Raw genomic sequence first — 23,027 nt, 5'->3', positions numbered from 1 at the left:
CCCAGCTACTCGGGAGGCTGAGGTGGGAGGATCACTTGAACCTTGGAGGTGGGGGCTGCAGTGAGCTGTAATCATGCCCCTGCACTCCAGCCTGGGTGACAGAGTGAAATCATGCCTCAAAACAAAACAAAAAAAAAGCATATATATATATACACACACACATACACAGAGAGACAAATATATAGGTGACATAAAATGAAAAAGATTTTTTATTTTTTACTGTCCAATTTAGAATCTTTTTGCTGAAATTATACCGAGATTGTATTGTCAGTTTGGGACACTTGTGTGAAAAACCACTTACTGCTGATAATAAAATAATTGAATTCCTCTCCCTCCCTCAGGTATTCACTTACAAGCAGAGCACAATTACCCACCAGAAGGTGACTGCCATGCACCCCACGAACGAGGAGGGCGTGGATGACATGGCGTCCTTGACAGAGCTCCACGGCGGCTCCATCATGTATAACTTATTCCAGCGGTATAAGAGAAATCAAATATATGTAAGTTCCAATTGTAATTCCTTTAAAAAGATCCTCACGTTTGAGTAAATGCTTACTTTTCTTTTCAGGGAGTATTTCCTGCCTTTTGAGAACTCTTGTTAATCTAACTAAAACTGTGTTTGTTTGTTTGTTTTTGAGACGGAGTGTCGCTCTGTCGCCCGGACTGGAGTGCAGTGGCGCAATCTCGGCTCACTGCAAGCTCCGCCTCCCGGGTTCACGCCATTCTCCTGCCTCAGCCTCCCGAGTAGCTGGGACTACAGGCGCCCGCCACCACGCCCGGCTAATTTTTTCATTTTTTAGTAGAGACGGGGTTTCACCGTGTTAACCAGAATGGTCTTGATCTCCTGACCTCGTGATCCGCCTGCCTCGGCCTCCCAAAGTGCTGGGATTACAGGCGTGAGCCACCACACCAGGCTGTAAAACTATGTTTTTAAGGGATTTGCCAATTTAGAAACTTGGGTCAATAAATCATGTTTTCCTAGAGTTTATTGCCTAGATTTTATTAGTGGGATTTACTTTCTGTGGAAGGGGCTTCTGCACATCGAGGTGGTTTGACCTTGCTTCTTGTGAATATGCTCTGTTGTATTCAGTTTCTAAGTGTTCTGCTACGGAAAGAAGTCACGGAGTTGTTAGACTGACCGAGGGAAAATGTTAACTTGTAGACATGAGTACTTGAACTTAAGCTGTCTTTTCTGGATTTTTCTCTTTCTATGGATTTTCAATTATTTTTCTGGCTCTGGAGCCCACCCTAGGGTGATACTTACATTCAAGGGAACCCATCTTTCTAAGTTGTGAGATTCCTGTTTGCTATTTTGAATGGAGAAATACATAAAAAGTGGTCATGCACATTTTTCTCTCAACTTCTATGAAATGTGACTCTCCCTCTATTATGAAGTAATATTTAAAAATCACTTCTGTAATAAATTGTTGACATTAAAATACAGGTACTGCATTATCTGTCAGGATCAGTTAACCTGCAGGTTTTCTCCCCTTTTCCATCTGCCTGTTTGCAAGTCTTTATAGGAAACTAAAGGCAACTGGTTATATATGTTTATTTCTTTTGTCCAGCTCAAATTTGTATAATTTTTGAGCCGAAATAATAATACTTTAAAAACTCTTGATCTTTTAGTAATTTTTATTCTTTAGGAGTTATATTTCTCTTTGCCAATATGGTTGTGATTATGATTAATAATAAATTAGCGTTTGCCAGGCATGGTGGCTCACACTTGTAATCCCACCACTTTGGGAGGCCAAAGTGGGTGGATCACGAGGTCAGGAGTTTGTGACAAGCCTGAGCAACATGGTGAAATCCCTTCTCTACTAAAAATACAAAAACTAGCTGGGCATGGTGGCGCATGCCTGTAATCCCAGCTACTCAGCAGGCTGAGGCAGGAGAACCGCTTGAACCTGGGAGGCGGAGGTTGCGATGAGCCAAGATCACACCACTGCACTCCAGCCTGGCCAACAGAGTGAAACTCCATCTCCAAATAAATAAATAAATAAATAAAATCAGCCTTCAAATGGATAGTACATGCTAACTGAAACTCAAGGCATGCTTAATATTCAGGTTCTTCCAATTTATCTACCCTTAGACTGACAAAGGAGCTGGGAAAGAGAAAGAATTAGATATTTATGGGTTTACACTGCTAAATCTTCCTCATTTAAAAAAAAAAAAATAAGTGTATTTGCCTTTCTTTTTTTTTTTAACACTGTGAAAGTGTTTTTTTTTGTCAGATTGACCTAATGTTTGCCAAATGTTTTCAAACAGCCCTGTCCAGAGAAATTCAATCATGCTGAGTCCTCTGACTTGCTGAGCTAGCTTGTCCTCAGTCTTTAGATTAAAATAGTTACCATATGTTCATAAAAGGTAATGTTTATACATGTTGATATGAAAGTGGCGATGCATTCTGTGTTTTGCATGAGCTGACATAATGCGCATTTATTTCTCTGTTCCCATCTCAAAAATCTCCTTGTCAATGACCAGGGAACTACCTGTTTCCCATGGAATACCACTGCATAGGTATCCACATGACCACTGCACTGTGCATGTGTTGTTGTTAGTATTAAATATTTGACACTGTCGTGTAACTATTTGTTTACATAGCAGTTTCTTTGCTAGGTTTGTCAAGGACTTATTTTGTCTTCCTTGAGCCAAGGACACTGCCAGGCACCTGGTAGTTGTGCAATAAATGTTTATAAAATAAATGCCATTCGTATTACAAATAGTCTTGTAGTTGATAAAATGTGAACCTGGCTTTTAAAATTTTTTATTGGTGTATGTCTCTTGTAGGTGCAGATAGGTTGACTATACCTAATCCAAAACCCCAAATCCAAAAAATGTTTCAAAATCTAAGACATTTTGCATGCTGGTATGATGCTGAGAGGAAATGCTCATTGGAAATATTTGGGATTTTGAATTTAACTTAAATTATGCTTAACCAGTGCATAGTACGCAAATATTCCCAAATCCAAAAAATATTGAAATCCAGAACACTTTTTGTCCCAGGCATTTCATACAAGGGATGCTCAGTCTGTATTTTCAAACTCATACTTTGCTGTCGTTAGAGAAAAAACGTAAGTTTTTTGTTTTTTGTAATGGTGTCTTGCTATGTTGCCCAGGCTAGACTCAAACTCCTGAGCTAAAGTGATCCTCCTGCCTTAGCCTCCTGAGTACCTGGGATTACAGGCACGTGCCAGCATGCCCACCTGGACACAAGTTGTTATTGTACATTTTCAATAGTCAAGAAAAAGTAAGTAAATTAGAAGGAAAAAAAAAAAACTACACAAGGGGTTTAAAAGGCAGAGCCTTTTAAAAAGTTTTTTATTTGTTTTCCTCTTTTCATGATAATGATGTTAAACCTGATAGCTAAATTGCCCAATAAATACTATAAATAAGATCTTGGTCTTGGAATAAGGTCATTTTCTTCCTTTCTAAGGGGAAAGCCGCAGGATTTTTGTGCATCCAGTTTGCAGTTCAGTTCAGTTAATTATGCCATTGTAGACCTTCCATTTGGGGCTTGCAAAATTGTGTATTATTCATAAAGCAGCCACCATGATTTTTTAAAATTATCATTGAAGCCATTTACTGGTGATGCCAGCATCTGTTGAACTCCGCTTACATTGAGACAAGACCGCCCACCTGTCAGCATAGCCACCACTTCTCCACATGGGATCCTGGCTTGGAGCAATGCCTGTCTATATCTTTAAAAGAGAAAAAAAATAAAACGACTTGAATTGGTCCAGAGATGTTGCATTAGTTTTCCATTGCTGGATAACCGATTACCATAAGTGTACCAACTTAAAAGAACAAAGCTACTTGCCTTCTCATGGTTCTGTAGGTCGAAAGTCCCATAGGTCTCACAGCAGAAATCAAGGTGTCAGCAGGGCCGCGTCTCTTTCCAGAAGCTCTAGGGGAAGATCCATTTCCTGTTCATTGTGGCTGTTGGCTGAATTTGGTTACTTGCAGTTGTAGGACTGAGTTGCTTGTTTTCTTGCTGCCTGTCACCTGAGGGCTGTTCCCAGCTTGTAGAGGCCGTCCACATTCCCTGGTTTCCTGATCTGTGGCTCCCTTTCTTCGGCTTCGGTGCCAGTAACCATGTGTTGCTTCCCTCTCGTGGCTTCAGATCTTTCCTCCTTCTCTTCCACTGTCTTCTTTCTCTCTCTCTGACTGCAGCCAAGAAAGGCTGTCCCTTAGATTGGGCCTCCCTGGATCATCTCCCCATCTCAGGCTTCGTAATCACCTGTGCAGAACCCCTTTGCCATGTGACATTATCTAGTCACAGGCTCTGGGATGAGTGTGGATGGATGTCTTTGTGGGAGGAGCCATTATTTTGCCCACCATAGGTGTCCTCCTTTTTTTTTTTTTTAAATTTATAAAACATTGCTATGTTGCACAGGCTGGTCTTGAACTCCTGGGCTCAAGTGATCCTCCCGCCTGGGCATTCGAATGTGTCAGGATGACAGGCATGAGCCTCCGCATCCAGCCAGGTTGTCTCCTTTGAGTCATATCATTGAGGAGGGACTCCTATGGCATTTTCCCCCTGCTGGTGTCTGGATGTTCCATTATTTGTTGACTTTCTGTGCTGAGCTGGCAGGTTCCATGGGTTGCTGGCTAGTGGCTCATCGCCAGGTAGAGAGGCTGCCATTCTTTGCTAAGGAGTTCTGTTAGCTTTTTCTCCTTGGGGACTGGTCTTTTTATCTGAGAACTTTGTCAGAAACCAGGAAAATTTTTTTCTTGTAGCTTTTGGCATCTTCTATTGAAATGGGGTAGAAAGTGATAAAAAATAAAAGCACCCAGAATAGTCAAGTTAGAGTTGACTCCCCCTTTCCTTCACTAACCTCCTCTTTGGCTCTATATTGATAACTGAATCTTTCTGAACACTAGTTTTTAAAATTAACGTGTTTTCAAAGGTCAGATACCATAATCCCTCTAACAGGGATGTTTTAAAGTAAAAGAAGTGAAAGCTCTGGGAACTTTAACCTTTGTACCTGTCTCTCCATCTTAACCATCCCGTAGCAACAAGTGTTTATTTAGAAAGTTCCTGCCTTGAACTTGACTCCATTTTAAGGGGGATTTGGAAGAAGTTTACAACATCATCCCCAGCCTCAAAGCTTGCAATTTAGTGGGGAGATAACACCAAGGCCAGCTCACAGCACATGGCCTTGGATAGCTGAAGGCCTGTCATTGAGGGTTATGTGAGGATGACACAGGCTTGGGTTTGACTGTGCTTATTTATGGAGCCCCTGAACCTTACCGCTGGGCTCTTTAGCTATTCCTGTGGGTGCATCCCTCTCCCACGCTTGTCCTTGAGGGGACAGAGGCCGTACTGAGTTTGATGCCAGTGTCCGTAGGTCTGGACTGCATGGTTTAAGCTGCAGTACCTGGATTGGAGCCGCTCTGCGCCAGCTGTAACTGCCTGTGCAGAAGCCCCGCCTTCTGTGCCCCTGCTAGATTTTCTTCCTGGAACTCCCAAGCTCTTCCTGCCTGAGACTTCCCTTCGCCAACCTTATCCTTCCTCTGTCCACTTCAAGACTAGAGCCCTGCTCAGCTCCCAGTTCCCAGCCAGGGGCCCCAGGTTTTACCCTGAACATCTTGGCTATGGGTTTGCTGCCTGGAGGGAAGGGGGTTGACTCTCTCCTGATTGCCCCCTTCCTTAGAAAGGGTCTGATGAGGGCCTAGACTTCTTCATCTGCTGCCACCGCCTGCTAAGACCTGGCGAGGATAAATACACACCCGCTAAGGAGAGGAGGAGCAGGGTGTGTGTTTGTGGTACAGAGACGTAACTTATGGGTGGCTCAGGAAGCCCTGTGGAGGTGGTGGTGGTGGTGATACTACAAAGGCATGAGATCAATCAGGGTTGGGTAGAAAGGCTGGCATGATGGCTCATGCCTGTAATCCCAGCCCTTTGGGAGGCTGAGGTGGGAGGATTGCTTGAGCCCGTGAGTTCAAGACAAGCCTGGGCAATGTGGCGAAGTCCCGTCTCTACAAAAGATTGCAGAAATTAGCCAGCCGTGGTGGCATGCCCCTGTAGTCCCTTCTACTCAGGAAGCTGAGGTGGGAGGATCACCTGAGCTGGGGAGGTTGAGGCAACAGTGAGCCGAGATGGTGTCACTGTACTCCAGCCTGAGCAACAGAGCAAGACCCTGTCTCAACAAAAGAGAAAAAAAAAAAAAAGAATTGATGAGAAGGAAAGGCCAGTAAACACCATACATGAAGATGGAGAGATGAGAGTGAGTTTGCTGTGGCCTCACTGCAGCGGAGAAGGCTGCCTTTGCTCGTGGAGTCAGATGCTTGCTGGGGAATGTGCAGAAATTAGGTGGGATGGGCAGCCTGGGGTTAGGAGCCTTAAACCATTGGTTCCCCACCTAGGATGATTCTGCCCTGGGGATATTTTGTAATATCTAAAAGACATTTTTGGTCTCATAGCTACGGTCAAGGGATGCTAATGGCATCTACCGAGTAGAGGCCAGGGATGCTGAGAAGCGTACCACAGTGCCTGGGGCAGCTCCAGAGTCATCTGGCCTAAGATATCAGTGGTGCCAGAACATCCCTCCCCCACTTACAGCTCACCTGGAAAGTTTGGGGTTGATGATACACAGACCCCACTATATTTGTTAAAGTTATCTTTTTTCTTTCTTTTCTTTTTGCTTTTTTGAGACGGAGTCTTGCTCTGTCGCCCAGGCTGGAGTGCAGTGGCGTGATGTCGGCTCACTGCAACCTCCACCTCTCGGGTTCAAGCAATTCTCCTGCCTCAGTCTCCTGAGTAGCTGGGATTATAGGCATCTGCCATCACACCCGGCTAATTTTTGTATTTTTAGTAGAGACAGGGTTTCACCATGTTGGCCAGGCTGGTCTCGAACCGACCTCAGGAGATCTGCCTGCCTTGGCCTCCCAAAGTGTTGGGATTACAGACATGAGCCACTGCGCCTGGCCTTCATTTTGTTTTAGAGACAGGATCCCACTGTGTCACCCAGGCTGGAGTGCAATGGTGCAATCATAGTTCTTTGCGGCCTTGACCTCCCAGGCTCATGCGAACCTTTCACCTCAGCCTCTAGAGCAGCTGGGACTACAGGCATGCACCACCACGCCCAGCTAATTTTAAAATTTTTGTGAAGACTGGGATCTTGCTATGTTGTCCGGGCTGATGTTGAAGTCTTGACCACAAGCCATCCTCCCACCTTGACCTCCCAAAGTGCTGGGATTTATAGGCAAGAGCCACAGCACCCAGCCTGTTTAAAGCTTTCTGAAAGGAGAATTTCTCTAAGAAACGTTTTAGAAGATTTAAGAGGGAAGTGATATGGGTGAGACGAGAAAGGACAGACGGGCTGAGAGCTTGTTGCAGTAATTCAGTGGGGGAGGGCTGAGGGTTTTAGACCAGGGTAGAGATGGGAGAAAAGTCGTGGGGACTGTAGGGAGGGAGGTGAAGGAAGAGGCTGCATGTCACTGTCTGCCGGTCTTGTCAAGTGCTGTGGCTGTGAAAACGTGGCACTTAACCATCCTGGAAGCTCCTGAGCAGAGTGAGAATAAGTGTTTTTTAGGTCTTCTGTCTTCTGTGCTCTCTGGCCCTGGATCATCTCAAATTGTTAAGTACCCAGCATCTAAGCACAATGTTGACAAGAGCAGGAGAAGTTTCTGTTGTACCGAAGGCAAGCTCAGTGGCCAGAGTGGAAGGGCTGCCAGGTTCCGAGGTGTGGCAGTTTTGTTTCCTGCTGAATGGAAGAGAAGCACATTCTCTTCATTATAGGGATTGTGGAGCTCCGGGTCAGTTGTGGGGAGGAGACTCCTCTCCCAGTCTCTAAGGAATGGCTCAAAACCACATCACGGGGAGAGCTACAGGGAACTTCAGCGCTCGCCTGCAATTATGGTGTCGAGGCTGGCTCCAGAGGAAGCTATTCCCTGTTCCACCCAGCCTTTCGGTTAGTTTGTTGGTCTTGCCGAACAAACAGCACAGAGATCAGAATCAAAGGAGCCAATTTTAAGAAGTGGGGCTCTTTCTAAAGATAAATGCTTCTGTAAGCACGAACTATGCTTCACAGCTGATGTATTTTTAGGTGTTTCAGAAATATCCTCCTTTGGTTAGGTGGCATTCCAGCCCGAATCTGCAAATGTGTTTGATGTTGCTTCTGAATTAACTTGAAGCCTGCATCTGTCAGACAAAATGTGTTAGCAGGCATCAGCCAGTGAAAGACCGATTGATTTTAGCAGCTGGTTGAACCGAGTTCACCTGCAGGGAAGTCACGGCCTGCTTGCCATGGGAGGGCTGGGCATACCCTGCCGTGGAGTGGACTGTTTGGGAATCTTGCAAATTGAAATCTGTGTTTCATTTTCTTGAGTTGTGTCTTTCCAAGGTAGACTTGGTTGGTTTGTTTCCATCCCTTTCCAAGGCTCTAGTCAAGTCATAGCGCGCCTCTCACGGAGGCAGCGTGGCCTGAAGGCCGCGTGGTTGGTTGATTAGCACTGTCTTGGCATTGAGTGCTCTTGGGACAGATGAACACAGTGCAGTTTGTCGGGACTTTCTGTTTTTTTTTTTTTTTTTCACATGAAATCAAGACTCATAGCCAAAAGATGATTATAACCATCTGTCTGACTATATGTATTTTAAAACTTTACCAAACATTTATGCTCTGGAGTGGCCACTTCCACATCAGCACATGAGAGTGGCAATTTGGAACTTGTTTTTTTGTGGATTTTTTTTTCTTCCTTCTCTCTCTTTGGGTTTAGATTCCTTTCAAAAGATTGCACGGGTGCGGTGGCTCATGCCTGTAATCCCAGCACTTTGGGAGGCCGAGGAAGGTGGATCACAAGGTCAGGAGTTTGAGAGCAGCCTGGCCAACATGGTGAAACCCTATCTCTAGTAAAAATACAAAAATTAGCCGGCGTGGTGGCACATGCCCGTAATCCCAGCTACTCAGGAGGCTGAGTCAGGAGACTCACTTGAACCTGGGAGGAGGAGGTTGCAGTGAGCCGAGATTGTGCCACTGCATTCCAGCCTAGGCAATAGAGTGAGACTGTCTCAATAATAATAATTAAAAAAAAGATAGATTCCTTTCAATCAGGAGAGAATTTTATTTAGAAATTCACTCAAGTGAAATGGAAATGCCAGCCTCTACATTGAAGACCTTGACTTCAGTTAACAACTTGTCTCTTGTGATGGTTTTCTTTTCAACAAACTTGAATACTTCATGATTTTTAAAAAATCGTTTCTAAGTGTTTATTTTTTATTTTTATTTATTATTATTTAGACCTCACTCTTTCGCCCAGGCTGGAGTGTAGCAGTGCGATCATAGCTCACCACAGCCTCCGACTCCTGGGCTCAAGCAGTCCTCCTACCTCAGCTTCCCAAGTAGTTGGGACTATGAGTGCACACCACCACACCCAGCTAATTTTTTGTATTTTAAAATTTTTTGTAGAGATGGAGGCTTGTAGTGTTGCTCAGGCTGGTCTCAAATTTCTGGCCTCAAGCGATCCTCCCACCTGGGCTTCCTAAAAGTGCTGGGATTACAGGCATGAGTCACTATGCCTGGCTGAAATGTTTCTAATTGTTTAATTGGACAGCATCAAACAATTTGGTTATATAGAAGGTAGTGGGCATAAAGCGCTAGAAGACAGTTAAAACATGAATTTTATTTGGTGAATTGGTGGTGGAATCACGTGTCCTCAGCATATCGATGCTGATGCCGCCCTGCCTGGGTACCAGGCTCTGTGTTAGACTCCAAGGATGCAGAATGACTCTGGCTTACAGGAATGGCTTGTTGAAGATTGAGTAAATGAAAGGCACCTAATTGATGGGTGAAGACAGACACAGGCAACCATGAACAACAGCTCAGGTGACAGTGGGTGTGATAAAAATACTTACATGGGAACACACAGGAGGAGGGTCACAAGGAGGAGGGAGTGAGAGGGTCAGAAAATGATTCCTTCCTGAGGTACTATTAATAGTTGGCTTGAGTTTTGAGCATATGTAGAGGAATTTGGCCAAGAAGGAGGGTGGCTGTCCTGGTGGCAGACCATCATGTGGAAAGACAGGAAATAGCGTGATGCGTTGTTATTTAATATCCAAAGCAGAACATTCTAGATGCCAGAACAAAGGCTGCATGCTGCTGGCTGGCAAGGCGGTCGAGAGCAATGGAGGAAGGAACGGCTCTGTGCAACTCAGTGCGCTTGAACGGACTCATGAAAGCCGTCGGGGACAACTTTAACCATGTGTTTTGGGGAAGCGTCACTTGGCCACAGGGTGGTGGAGGAGAAAAGAGGGGCTTCCAGTCAGGAGGGGTTAGTGTGTGAGATACCAAGAGGTAGATGCTAAGTGTTTAACTGGGTTTAGAGGGGCAAGTAAGCTGAATTTCTGTAGGATTACTGGATTACTCATTTGGGTAGGCTGTGGTGCCATTTGTCAAATTGTAACTGTGTGAAGTAACAGGTGTTTGGGGGAGATTAGCCATGTCTGTTGAGTTTGAGCCAGTGGACCACTGAACATATGGAAGTAGAACTTACAGCTGAAGTTGCACTCAAGATAAAAATTTAGGAAGTAAGTCACTGCCATATTTAGCCGAGGTGTTTGAGAGAGAAGGAAAGGGGAGGGGAGTTGGTGAGTACGAAGTAAATCTGGATAATGGATCTCACTTCTTAACAATTCTTCCCTTTAGCTGCAATAGCATGGACTTTAAATAACCCATTTCCCCAGTGCATTTCAAATTGTATCTTCTACATCCAGCTTTTCAGGATTACATGACGAAAAGCATTGTGGTTTTATTTTCGTTAACAATAGCGATGATGCATACCTCTGATTTATGTAGCACATAGTGGTCATGTGGGGTGACAGAGGATCCCTTGTTGTTACTGATCAGAATCTTATAGTCCAGGGGGAGTGAAGCAGTGCCAGGGGAGGTGCTTCAGGGCTGTGGACTTGGTGTCTTCTGACTTGACCAAACCATGCTGTTTAGATGAGTTATTTCTGCATTGGGATTGTGACATCCAACCTGGGTCCCTTGGTCTCTATGAGCACCCTGTATGAGGCCACTGAGTCACTGTAAGTTTTCTTAGTTCTACTTGATTTTTTTTTGAGATGGAGTCTGGCTCTGTTGCCCAGGCTGCCCAGGCTGGAGTGCAGTGGCGCAATCTTGGCTCACCTCAAGATCCTCCTCCCGGGTTCACACCATTCTCCTGCCTCAGCCTTCTGAGTAGCTGGGACTACAGGCTCCTGTCACCACGCCCAGCTAATTTCTTTTTTTATTTTTGGTAGAGGCAGGGTTTCACCGTGTTAGCCAGGATGGTCTCGATCTCCTGACCCCGTGATCCACCCGCCTCAGCCTCCCCAAGTGCTGGGATCACACCTATAATCCGAGCACTTTGGGAGACTGAGGAGGGTGGATCATTTGAGGTCAGGAGTTCGAGACCAGCCTGGCCAACATGGCAAACAGCCCAGCCTTTTTTATTTTTTTGGAGGTGGAGTCTCACTCTGTGGCCCAGGCTAGAGTGCAGTGGCGTGATCTCAGCTCACTGCAACCTCTGGCTCACTGCAACCTCCACATCCTGAGTTCAAGTGATTCTCCTGCCTCAGCCTCCCAAGTAGCTGGGGTTACAGGTGCCCACCACCATGCCTGGCTAATTTTTTTTCTTTTTTTTTTTTTTTTTTTGAGACGGAGTCTCGCTCTGTCGCCCAGGCTGGAATGCAGTGGCCAGATCTCAGCTCACTGCAAGCTCCGCCTCCCGGGTTTACGCCATTCTCCTGCCTCAGCCTCCTGAGTAGCTGGGACTACAGGCGCCCGCCACCACGCCCGGCTAGTTTTTTGTATTTTTTAGTAGAGACGGGGTTTCACTGTGTTAGCCAGGATGGTCTCGATCTCCTGACCTCGTGATCCGCCCGTCTCGGCCTCCCAAAGTGCTGGGATTACAGGCTTGAGCCACCGCGCCCGGCCTTCTTTTTTTTTAATTGTAGTAGAGATGGGGTTTTGCCATTTTGGCCAGGCTGGTCTCGAACTCCTGACCTCAAATGATCCACCCTCCTCAGCCTCCCAAAGTGTTGGGATTATAGGCGTGACCCACTGCACCCGGCCAGTTATACTTGATTTAAAAAAAAAATGATTGGCTGTATTTAAGATATACAGCATGATGTTTTGATATACGTATGCATGCTGAAGTCAAATGATACTTGATTTTTTGGGGTGTGAAATTTGATACTAGGTGTTATACCCTTAGGCCTTTTGAAAACCTTGACTTGGTAGATTTTGGATTGAAGAAATGAAGTGAGCTTCTCCCAACATTTTTAAGCAATTTGTGCTGCAGCTGTTCCAAATTATTAAAATGGGCAAGGGAATGTATTTTGGGGGTGAGTTATGTGGAACTTTTCTGACAAGGAAATGTTTTTATGTGCTTCAAAATAGAATGTACTTTCTATTTCTGAAAAGCCATTAAACCGACCAGCTTATTTTTTCTTGTGGAATTTGAAATCCAACATGAGGAAGCCGGTACCTGGCCCCGCCTCGTGTTTGGGGGCTGCATGTGTCCACGGTCTTAAACTGCATGACATCATCATGGCCATTTGTGGAGCGGTAACAATACCTTTTCATAGAGTGACAAATGACATGAACCCATTGCAAATGTTGTCTCATGGACCTTAGGATTTCTTTTCTTTTTTTTTTTTTTTGAGATGGAGTCTCACCCTGTTGCCAGGGTTAGAGTGTAGTGGCATGATCTCGGCTCACTGCAATCTCTGCCTCCCGGGTTCAAGCAATTCTCCTGCCTCAGCCTCCCGAGTAGCTGGGATTACAGGCACCCACCACCATGCCTGGCTAATTTTGTATTTTTAATAGAGACGGGGTTTCGCCATGTTGGCCAGACTGGTCTCGAACTCCTGACTTCAAGTAATCTGCCGGCCTTGGCCTCCCGAAGTGCTGGGATTACAGGTATGAGCCGCTGCACCCAGCCAAGAGTTCTTACCACACTTTATCTTTGCCTCACTGGACACTTAATAAACTGGCTCTTTCCCCACTTCCAACTGCCATTTTTACTCACACTACATGTTGTACTTTTCTTAGTACTTAGTGAACCTTTTACACGTGCAGCCTATACTTTAGTGACAATGTCATCCATGCAAAGTGAAGAGTGAGGTGGTACGTTTAAGATGGGCGGGATAAGATGTCCTTGACTGTAATTATTTTTGCCAGTGAACCCTTGACATTTCAAATCATTTTATTTGAGGTGGGGTCTCACTGTATTGCCCAGGCTGGAGTGCAGTGATCATGGCTCACTACAGCCTTAACCTCCCCAGGCTCAGGCGATCCTCCCACCTCAGCCTCTCAAGTAGCTGGGACTATAGGCATGCACTACCACACCCAGCTAATTTTCGTATTTTTAGTAGAGATGGGGTTTTGCCATGTTGCCCAGGCTGGTCTCAAACTCCTGGGCTCAAGCCGCCCTCCAGCCTTGGCCTCCCAAAGTTCTGGGATTACAGGCCTGAGCCTCTGTGCATGGCCATAATTTGTCTTCCTTGAAATAAACGATTGGGAGCTATGACTATGATTGCCAGTGTTATTTTACATCCCTGTTTTAGCAGGTTCAGAAGTGCCATTTGTCATGTGCATGGACACAAACAGTAAAAACCCAGTAGGAAGTGAAGTCTTTCTGTGAGCTGACGTCCCTAACCCCACCCCCTTCGGTGACCTGTTACAACATGATTCATTAGGGCTTGGCCTGTTGTATCACCTTTTGGTGATTGGATTAAGGGGGTAAGACCGTGAGGGACATCTCAGAGGAAGGAGCCTTTGTGGAAATCTAGTCAATGCAAGGTGAGGCCCTGAGCAGACCAGGACAGCACAGATGAAGTGGGTGGGTGGGTTGCTCTGGAGTTAATTAAAAGTGGAACACACAGGGCATGGAGACGTCAGCCGTGGTGATGAGGCTGACAGAGTCCTGTGGATGGATGGGTGATGGAGAAGGCATTCGCTGTAGATCCGCAATGTGGCACATTCTCAAAAATCCAGGGTTGCCCCCCTTGCTCTGACTCACTGGCTCTGTGACCGTAGGGACAACATATTGCTGTCCTCTTGCCGGTTCCATTACCTGTGAGAAGAGGCAGGAGCAGTGGCCTCTGCTGCCCATCACAGGGTTATGGAGGAGCAAATGAGTGGGTGTGTGAATGTGTAAACAATCCTTTTGGCCATAGGATTATGAAATGTCACTTCGTTGTTCTGCCCCTGGTACTCAATGGAGGTAGATAGTCTAAGGGAGGCCTTTGAATTATTAATGAGTAATTAATACTGGGCTATTGTCTACTGGGTAATTTTTATACACTGAGGCAAAATTTTCTATAATCTTAAGAAAAGAAATCAGGTTCTTTCTTTGTACCAGCCAGACACACATTTTCTTTCCTTTTTTGCTTTTTAAGGAAGACATTTCAGATTATTGAGTTTTGGTTCCAATTAAGTCTGGTCGTTTGATGGCCTTGTTGGTTTGTGGGAGTTCATTTGCTGAATTGACTGCCAGCCACAACATAACATATTTATTAATTATTTGAACTCTGAGATTTCAGGGAACTCTGTCTCCCTGAAAATCTCAGTGCCTTTTGTTCTCTCTTCCTGAATAGTCTATAGCTTGTCACCAGAACATTTTTATTTAATTTGGTTTCAAATTTGAAGGTGTATATGCTAAAACTTTCTTGGTTCACTGCAACCTCTGCCTCCTGGGCTGAGGTGATCCTCCCACCTTAGCCTCCTGAGTAGCTGAGACCACAGGTGGGTACCACCATACCCGGCTAACTTTTTAATGTATTTTTCATAGAGATGGGGTTTCGACATTGATGCTCAGTCTGGTTAACTCCTGGACTCAACTGATCCTCCCGCCTTGGCCTCCTAAACTGCTGGGATTACGGGCATGAGCCATCAGGCTTGGCCCCCCCCCCTTTTTTTTTAAAGAGATAAGGTTTCATTTTGTTAGCAAGGCTGGAGTGCAGTGACGCAATCACAGCTCACTGAAACCTTGACCTCCTGGGCTCAAGCCATCCTCCCACCTCACCCTCCCTAGTGGCTGGGATTACAGGCATGTGCTACCACACACATGGGTAATTTTTTTTTTTTTTTTTTTTTTGAGAGACAGGATCTCACTGTGTTGCCCAGGCTGGTCTCGAACTCCTGGACTCAAGTGATCCTCCCATCTCAGCCTCCGAAAGTGTTGGGATAACAGGCGTGAGCCACCACACCCATCTTCTAAAACTTTTTATTTAAAGTTAAGGAGCATAATGTTTCTTGTTGTTTCCTCTCAAGTCTGTGCTTGTTTTTAATCTCTCTTTATGCTTAGAAAAAGAGGTTAATGTATTCTGTCCAATACCAGAATTCCCAGTATTACTGTTTTTTTTCTTTTTTCTTTCTTTCTTTTTTTTTTCTTTTTGTTTTTGTTTTTACAGATGGAGTCTCGCTGTGCCGCCCAGGCTGGAGTACAGTGGCATGATCTCGGCTCACTGCAAGCTCCGCCTCCCAAGTTCACGCCATTCTCTTGCTTCAGCCTCCCGAGTAGCTGGGACTACAGCTCCCCCCCAGCCATGCCTGGCTAATTTTTGTATTTTTAGTAGAGACGGGGTTTCACCGTGTTAGCCAGGATGGTCTTGATCCCCTGACCTTGTGATCCACCCGCCTTGGCCTCCCAAAGTGCTGGGATTACAGGTGTGAGCCACCGCGCCCGGCCCCAATTTTTTTCTTTTTTAAATTAAAAAAATTTAATTCTGGTAAAATGCATGAACAAAATTCATCACATCCGTTTTTAATGCGCAGTTGAGTAGTGTTAAGTATATTTACATTACGATGCAGCAATCTCCAGAACTCTTCTCCTCTTGCAGAACTGAATCCATACTCATTAAACAACAGCTCCCCATTGTCCCCATCTCCAGCCCCTGGCAACCACCCTTCCACTTTCTGTTTCTATCAATTCGATTATTCTGGATCCTCATATAAGTGGAATTGTACATTTCCACTTTCTCTATCAATTTGAGTATTCTGGATACCTCATACAAGTGGAATCGTACAGCATTTATCTTTTTGTGACTGTCATATTTCACTTAGCATAATGTCTTCAGGGTTCATCCAAGTTGTAGCAAGAGTCCGAATTTCCATCCCTTTTAGGGCTGAATAATTTCATTCTATGGATATACCACGTTTTTTGTATCTGTTCATTTATTGGTGGACACATGCGTTGCTTCTACCTTTTGGCTGTTGTTTACTGAATATTTTTTATACATGGTATAGAAAGTTTGAAAAAGCATCCTTGAGTTAGTGAAAATATACAAAAAAGAATAAGAAAGTGCTTGGAGGATGTGGGTTTAAGGAAAATCTTTTTTTTTTTTTTATTATACTTTAAGTTCTAGGGTAACATGTGCATAACGTGCAGGTTTGTTACATATGTATACATGTGCCATGTTGGTGTGCTGCACCCATCAACTCGTCAGCACCCATCAACTCGTCATTTACATCAGGTATAACCCCCCAATGCAATCCCTCCCCTCTCCCCGTGATAGGCCCCGGTGTGTGATGTTCCCCTTCCTGTGTCCAGGTGATCTCATTGTTCAGTTCCCACCTATGAGTGAGAACATGCGGTGTTTGGTTTTCTGTTCTTGCGATAGTTTGCTGAGAATGATGCTTTCCAGCTGCATCCATGTCCCTACAAAGAACTCAAACTCATCCTTTTTTATGGCTGCATAGTATTCCATGGTGTATATGTGCCACATTTTCTTAATCCAGTCTGTCACTGATGGACATTTGGGTTGATTCCAAGTCTTTGCTATTGTGAATAGTGCCGCAATAAACATACGTGTGCATGTGTCTTTATAGCAGCATGATTTATGATCCTTTGGGTACATACCCAGTAGTGGGATGGCTGGGTCATATGGTACTTCTAGTTCTAGATCCTTGAGGAATCACCATACTGTTTTCCATAATGGTTGAACTAGTTTACAATCCCACCAACAGTGTAAAAGTGTTCCTATTTCTCCACATCCTCTCCAGCACCTGTTGTTTCCTGACTTTTTAATGATTGCCATTCTAACTGGTGTGAGATGGTATCTCATTGTGGTTTTGATTTGCATTTCTCTGATGGCCAGTGATGCTGAGCATTTTTTCATGTGTCTGTTGGCTGTATGAATGTCTTCTTTTGAGAAATGTCTGTTCATATCCTTTGCCCACTTTTTGATGGGGTTGTTTGTTTTTTTCTTGTAAATTTGTTTGAGTTCTTTGTAGGTTCTGGATATTAGCCCTTTGTCAGATGAGTAGATGGCAAAAATTTTCTCCCATTCTGTAGGTTGCCTGTTCACTCTGATGGTGGTTTCTTTTGCTGTGCAGAAGCTCTTTGGTTTAATTAGATCCCATTTGTCAATTTTGGCTTTTGTTGCATAAGGAAAATCTTGAACACAGCAGATGCAGGACATGTTATGAATGAATGTTAGTTTTCTCTTGTTTAGAGTACTAAATATGGCCTAAACTATAGGTTTAGAAATTTTTATAGAGTATGATTTTTTTCTTTTTAGAATATGAATCATAAAACGAGAAGGACCACAGCAGTAGCGCCTACATACTTAGAAAGAGTAATGTTGGAATATAGCCATGTGCCATTAAATGTGTGATCTTACCCGGGCATTGTGGCTCATCATGCCTGTAATGCCAGCACTTTGGGAGGCCAGGAGTTTGAGAGCAGCCTGGCTAATGTGGTGAAATCCCATCCATCTCTACTAAAAATACAAAAATTAGCCAGGTGTGGTGGCGGGCGCCTGTAATCCTAGCTACTTGGGAGGCTGAGGCGGGAGAATTGCTTGAACCCAGGAAGCAGAGGCTGCAGTGAGCCGAGATTGTGCCACTGCACGGCAGCCTGGCAACAGAGTGAGACACTGTCTCAAAAATAAATAAATGTGTGATTGATCTTTAAAAATCAGTAGCAGCTGTTTATATTTAAGTGCTCTTTCTCTACTCAACAAGCAGAAAGGGTCCTGGACATTTTTTGAGGAATTTGGGGAGTTCAACTCGTGGTCCAGTTTAAAGCTATAAAGTAGATCATGAGGCACGAAGGATCGTCACGCGTCCGAGGCAGGCAGCTTTTAGGGTGCACATAACTTTTATTTATTACTTACTTCAAAAGGTGAAAGGTTTTAAATGTACTGAAATGCAGATCTTTTGGAAAAGAATTTTTTTTCACTTGATGCAATATGTGGTGTGTAAAATGAAAAGCAAAATAAAAGCCTGGTTTAGTATTTTCTGTTAACGTTAACCATGCATTCAAACGACCTTTTACCTGAAAACATGTTTCAGTACCACCCCCCGCCCCGACATAGTGGCTCTTGGAGGGAAAAGCCTTTCATTCCACAGGAGATTTGGCATTTCCTTCCAACATAGCCACGGGGGTGGCGCCTGGCAAGGCTCAGAAGGAACCAGTGCAGTGCGGCCAAGCAGATGGGAGAACAGTGGAAGCCTAGGAGCCTGGAGTGGTTTCAGTGTAGATTAGAAGATAGTGTCTTCCTCAGTTGCTGTGGGCATCGCTTTTATGGGCTGAGAGCCTGAATGAGTCCCAAAATCCTCAAGAAAAGATGAAATCAGGTTCCTAACCTGGATGAAGAACGTAAGACCATGTGCTGTGCCCTTCAGAAGTTTCCCGTCAAAATGGGAAAATCAAGGCTTTCTTGATAAAGCAGCAAAATTCTGTATATTAATATTTATGCAGAATTTTAAAAATATATTTTTATGTAGAGATGGGGGTCTTGCTCTATTGCCCAGGCTGGTCTTGAACTCCTGGGCTCAGCCAGTTCTCCCACCTTGGCCTCCCAAAGTGCTGGGATTATAATCATGACCCACTGTAGCTGGCTGGAATTTTAAATGTATTGACAATGTGTAGTAATGAGGGACCATATTTTTTTCATGGTAACTCACTTGGCTGAATGACAGATGAAGCATGCATTTTATTGTGAGAGTCAGATACGAAGATCAATATTATTGCAGGAAAAGAGTGCAACCACCAGAGCTGTGCTGGTCATTGGCCATGATTAACATCTTCTATAACTAAACCAACTGGTTGGTTTTGGTCTTTCACTCTCAAACTGTGTGCTTTTTGAAGCCATCTGGTAAAGTGTTCTGTTTCACAGCATGCCCGATTATCTTTTCTCTTGAAAGATGGTGACTCAGCAATTGATTGGTGGCAGTAGTGCGGGGTGGCATGGACTTGGCTTAGGAGAGGAGAGTATCCTGATGCCTTTTGTGGGCTGCATGACCATCAGCAAGGATGCCACATAATTCTGCAGAGTCTGTGGGCTGCCTCCACAGGAAGCATCTGCTGTTAAGAGTCCTTTCTCGGCCGAGCGCAGTGGTTCACGCCTGTAATCCCAGCATTTTGGGAGGCTGAGGCAGGTGGATCACCTGAGGTCAGGAGTTTGAGACCAGCCTGGCCAAAATATAGTGAAATCCTCTCTCTACTAAAAATGCAAAAATTAGCTGGGCGTAGTGGCGCACACCTGTTATCCCAGCTACTTGGGAAGCTGAGACAGGAGAATCTCTTGAACATGGGAGGCAGAGGTTGCAGTGAGCCGAGATCGCGCCACTGTACTCCAGCCTGGATGACAGAGTGAGACTCAGTCTCAAAAAAAAAAAAAAAAAAAAAGTTATTTATCTTCTAAAGCACTGCTGATTCTGGTGGAGAGGACTCTAGTTGCCACAGCTACCACATTGACATCCTGAAACATTTAAAAACTATTTCACTGGACAAGATGTGCTGTGAATTACTGTAAAAAGTCCAGCATGAGCCCATTTTGGATGTTGCATCTTCACCTTTGCTAACAGGCTTAATGCCACTTTGTCTTCTACCCTCATTCCAAGCCCATGTCATCCACACTGTCAGAACAAGCAGTATCTTAAAAGGATGCTCTATGGCTAGTGAGGTTCCCCAACCAGGAGGAGGAATATGGTTTAAAAAAAATGATCACTCTTTCAAAGGAAGCTGTGTAAGACGTTTTAGTGATGGTTTTATGAGTAAATCAGTGCCTTAAGAAAAAAGGGCTCATCTTAGAATTTTACAGCAACCATACAAACATGTCATGAATGGGACATGCAAAATGATATGGGCATGTCGTTTTTTAAGAGGTGTGTTGATGGGTGAATATCCTAATAATTAATTAATTAAATTTAATAGTAAGCTTAATGCCCATGACTGTGGCTTTCACCCTCTGCTTGTAACTGAGGAAGAGGATTGGCGGGTGCTTAATTGAGCCCGCCATGTTGATTGTTTGACTGAGTGTTGACTGTTGCTTGTCAGCTTCCTCTGACCTACCTGGCTGCATAAAGAGTGACAGTACTGTCAAAGTAGAGAAAAAAATAAGAATGTATTTCACAGTACAAATGAACATTTTTGATACTTAGCAGAAAAAAACAACAATAATGTAAACAACTATCAAAAAGGTAGAAAACAAACATGGCATTTTAAACAAAGTAGTGGAAGACGCCAGGCACTCACAGCCTCAAGTATTGTCTGCCTGCTCCCTCACCTCTGCAGATGTTGCGTAGAAGGAGGCACTGAAGTGTCTGTGGTCCAGGCACTGATAGAGGATGGAGACATCCCAAGGAGTAGGACACTTTTTTTCCCCAACTTCCATATTTTTTTTTCTGGTCAAATCTTACTCATAGTGCTCCAACAGCACAAAATGGACTTTCTAGAGAGTTGATGTTTCCAAGGACCTGAGAATTTACTCATAAAAGCACCAGATCTTTTTTTCTAATTAGGGTGAAATTCATTTCACATAAAATTAACCATTGTAAAGTATACAACTCAGTGGCATTTAGTACATTCACAATGCTGTGCAGCCAACACCTCAGTTTCAGTATGCTTTCTGCTGCTGTAACAGGATACCACACACTGGGTAATTTATAAGGAGCAGAAGTTTACTTGGCTTATGGTTCTGGAGACTGGCAAGTCCAAGAGCATGGCACTGGCATCTGGTGGGACCCTTTTGCTGTGTCATGGCCTAAGGCATCACATGGTGAGAAAGCTTGAGTATGAGACAGAAAGAATGCATGTCGAATTAACTCTTTTATTAGGAGCCCACTCTGCAACTAACTCACTGCCACAATCCCACAATAATGGCATTAATCCATTATGAGAGCAGAGCCCCATGACCTAATCACTTGTTTTTTTTTTTTTTTTGAGACGGAGTCTCGCTCTGTCGCCCAGGCTGGAGTGCTGTGGCGCGATCTCGGCTCACTGCAAGCTCCGCCTCCCGGGCTCACGCCATTCTCCTGCCTCAGCCTCCCAAGTAGCTGGGACTACAGGCGCCTGCCACCACGCCCGGCTAATTTTTTGTATTTTTTAGTAGAGACGGGGTTTCACTGTGTTAGCCAGGATGGTCTCAATCTCCTGACCTCGTGATCCGCCTGCCTCGGCCTCTCAGAATGCTGGGATTATAGGCCTGAGCCACCGCACCTGGCCTAACCTAATCACTTCTTAATCACCTTTGTAATTATCTTCCTAATACTGTTACAATGGCAGTTAAATTTCAACACAAGTTTAGGAGGGGACAAACATTCAAACCATATAACCTGTATCTTAGTTCTACAATATTTTTATCACCTCAAGTGGAAACCCTGTACCAGTGAAGCAGTCACTCCACTTTCCTGCCACCGTCTACTCTTAGCAACCACCGATCTTTCTGTTTCTATGGATCTAACCTACTCTGAGTATGTGAACTTTTGTGTCTGGCTTAATATGTCTTCAAGGCTCATTCACATTGTAGCATGGATCAGCACTTGATTCTTTTTTGTGGCTGAGTAATATTACATGGTATGGGTATGCCACATCCATTCGTCTGATGATGGACCTTGGCACTGTTTCCACCTTTTGGCTGTTATAAATGGTGCTTCTGCTGGGCGCGGTGGCTCAAGCCTGTAATCCCAGCACTTTGGGAGGCCAAGACGGGCAGATCACGAGGTCAGGAGATCGAGACCATCCTGGCTAACACGGTGAAACCCCGTCTCTACTAAAAAATACAAAAAACTAGCCGGGCGACGTGGCGAGCACCTGTAGTCCCAGCTACTCAGGAGGCTGAGGCAGGAGAATGGCCTAAACCCAGGAGGCGGAGCTTGCAGTGAGCTGAGATTCGGCCACTGCACTCCAGCCTGGGCGGCAGAGCGAGACTCTGTCTCAAAAAATAAAAAAATAAAAATAAAAATAAATAAATAAATAAATGGTGCTTCTGTGAACATGTGTGTACAAATGTTTGAGTATTTGCTTTCACTTCTTTTTGATATGTATCTAGGAGTGGAATTGCTGGGTCATAGGTAATATCTTTTATGTTTTTAACCTTTTTAAAATGTTTTGCTTCATATTATTTCCAAAACACATTCCAGGTTGAGTAACTCTTATCCAAAATGCTTGGGACCTGAGTGTTTTGGATTTCTGATATTTTCTTCGATTTTGACATATTTGCATTATACCTACCAGTCGGGCATCCCTCATCAGAAAATCTGAAATCTGAAATGCCGCCATGAACATTTCCTTTGAGCCATCATGTTGTTGCTGTAAAAGCTTCAGATTTTAGAGCATTTCAGATTTTGGTTTTCGGATTAGCGATACTCAACCTGTATGGACTTATTTACATTTGAAAAGTTATACTGAACATAACAATACTTTGCTTGATGTTCCTGGCAGATATTATGAATATGAAATATTACAAATTGCTATAATATGGTGCAAATGCTCTCAGGATGTTTGGACTTTCTGTCTAGTTTTGCTTGTTGTTTTTTGTTGCCCCCCCTCCGCAACTCCCCTGGATGTATGCATCCCTGGTGTCTTTTTGTGTGTTCAAATTTCCTCTTCTAAAAAGGACACCGGTCAGATTGGATTAGGGCCCACCCTAATGGCCTCATAAAGCCCCTATCTCCAAGCACAGTAACATTCTTAAGTACCAGGGTTTGGGGCTTCAGCATGTGAATTTGGGGAGAAGGCATGGATCAGCCCATAACACCCCATAAAGCCCTAGACACACTGCATGAGCTTTATAAAAGTTGATTGGTGGT

The 23,027-nt window shown here is 44.3% G+C and overlaps 1 protein-coding gene across 1 annotated transcript in view; it reads left to right on the top strand.

The window, feature by feature from the left end:
- Positions 1-23,027, top strand: part of MYO10 (myosin X) — a 274,244-nt gene that overhangs the window by 115,318 nt on the left and 135,899 nt on the right. Inside the window, exon 3 of the mRNA XM_033178828.1 lies at positions 342-500. Within this exon, the coding sequence (XP_033034719.1) occupies positions 342-500 (159 nt within the window). The remainder of the gene's footprint in view (positions 1-341; positions 501-23,027) is intronic.

Source organism: Trachypithecus francoisi, unplaced genomic scaffold (assembly GCF_009764315.1).
Source record: "Trachypithecus francoisi isolate TF-2019V2 unplaced genomic scaffold, Tfra_2.0 Lachesis_group2, whole genome shotgun sequence".
NCBI lineage: Eukaryota > Metazoa > Chordata > Mammalia > Primates > Cercopithecidae > Trachypithecus > Trachypithecus francoisi.
The sequence above is the reverse complement of the archived record's forward strand: the minus strand, read 5'-3'. Positions and strand labels throughout refer to the sequence as shown.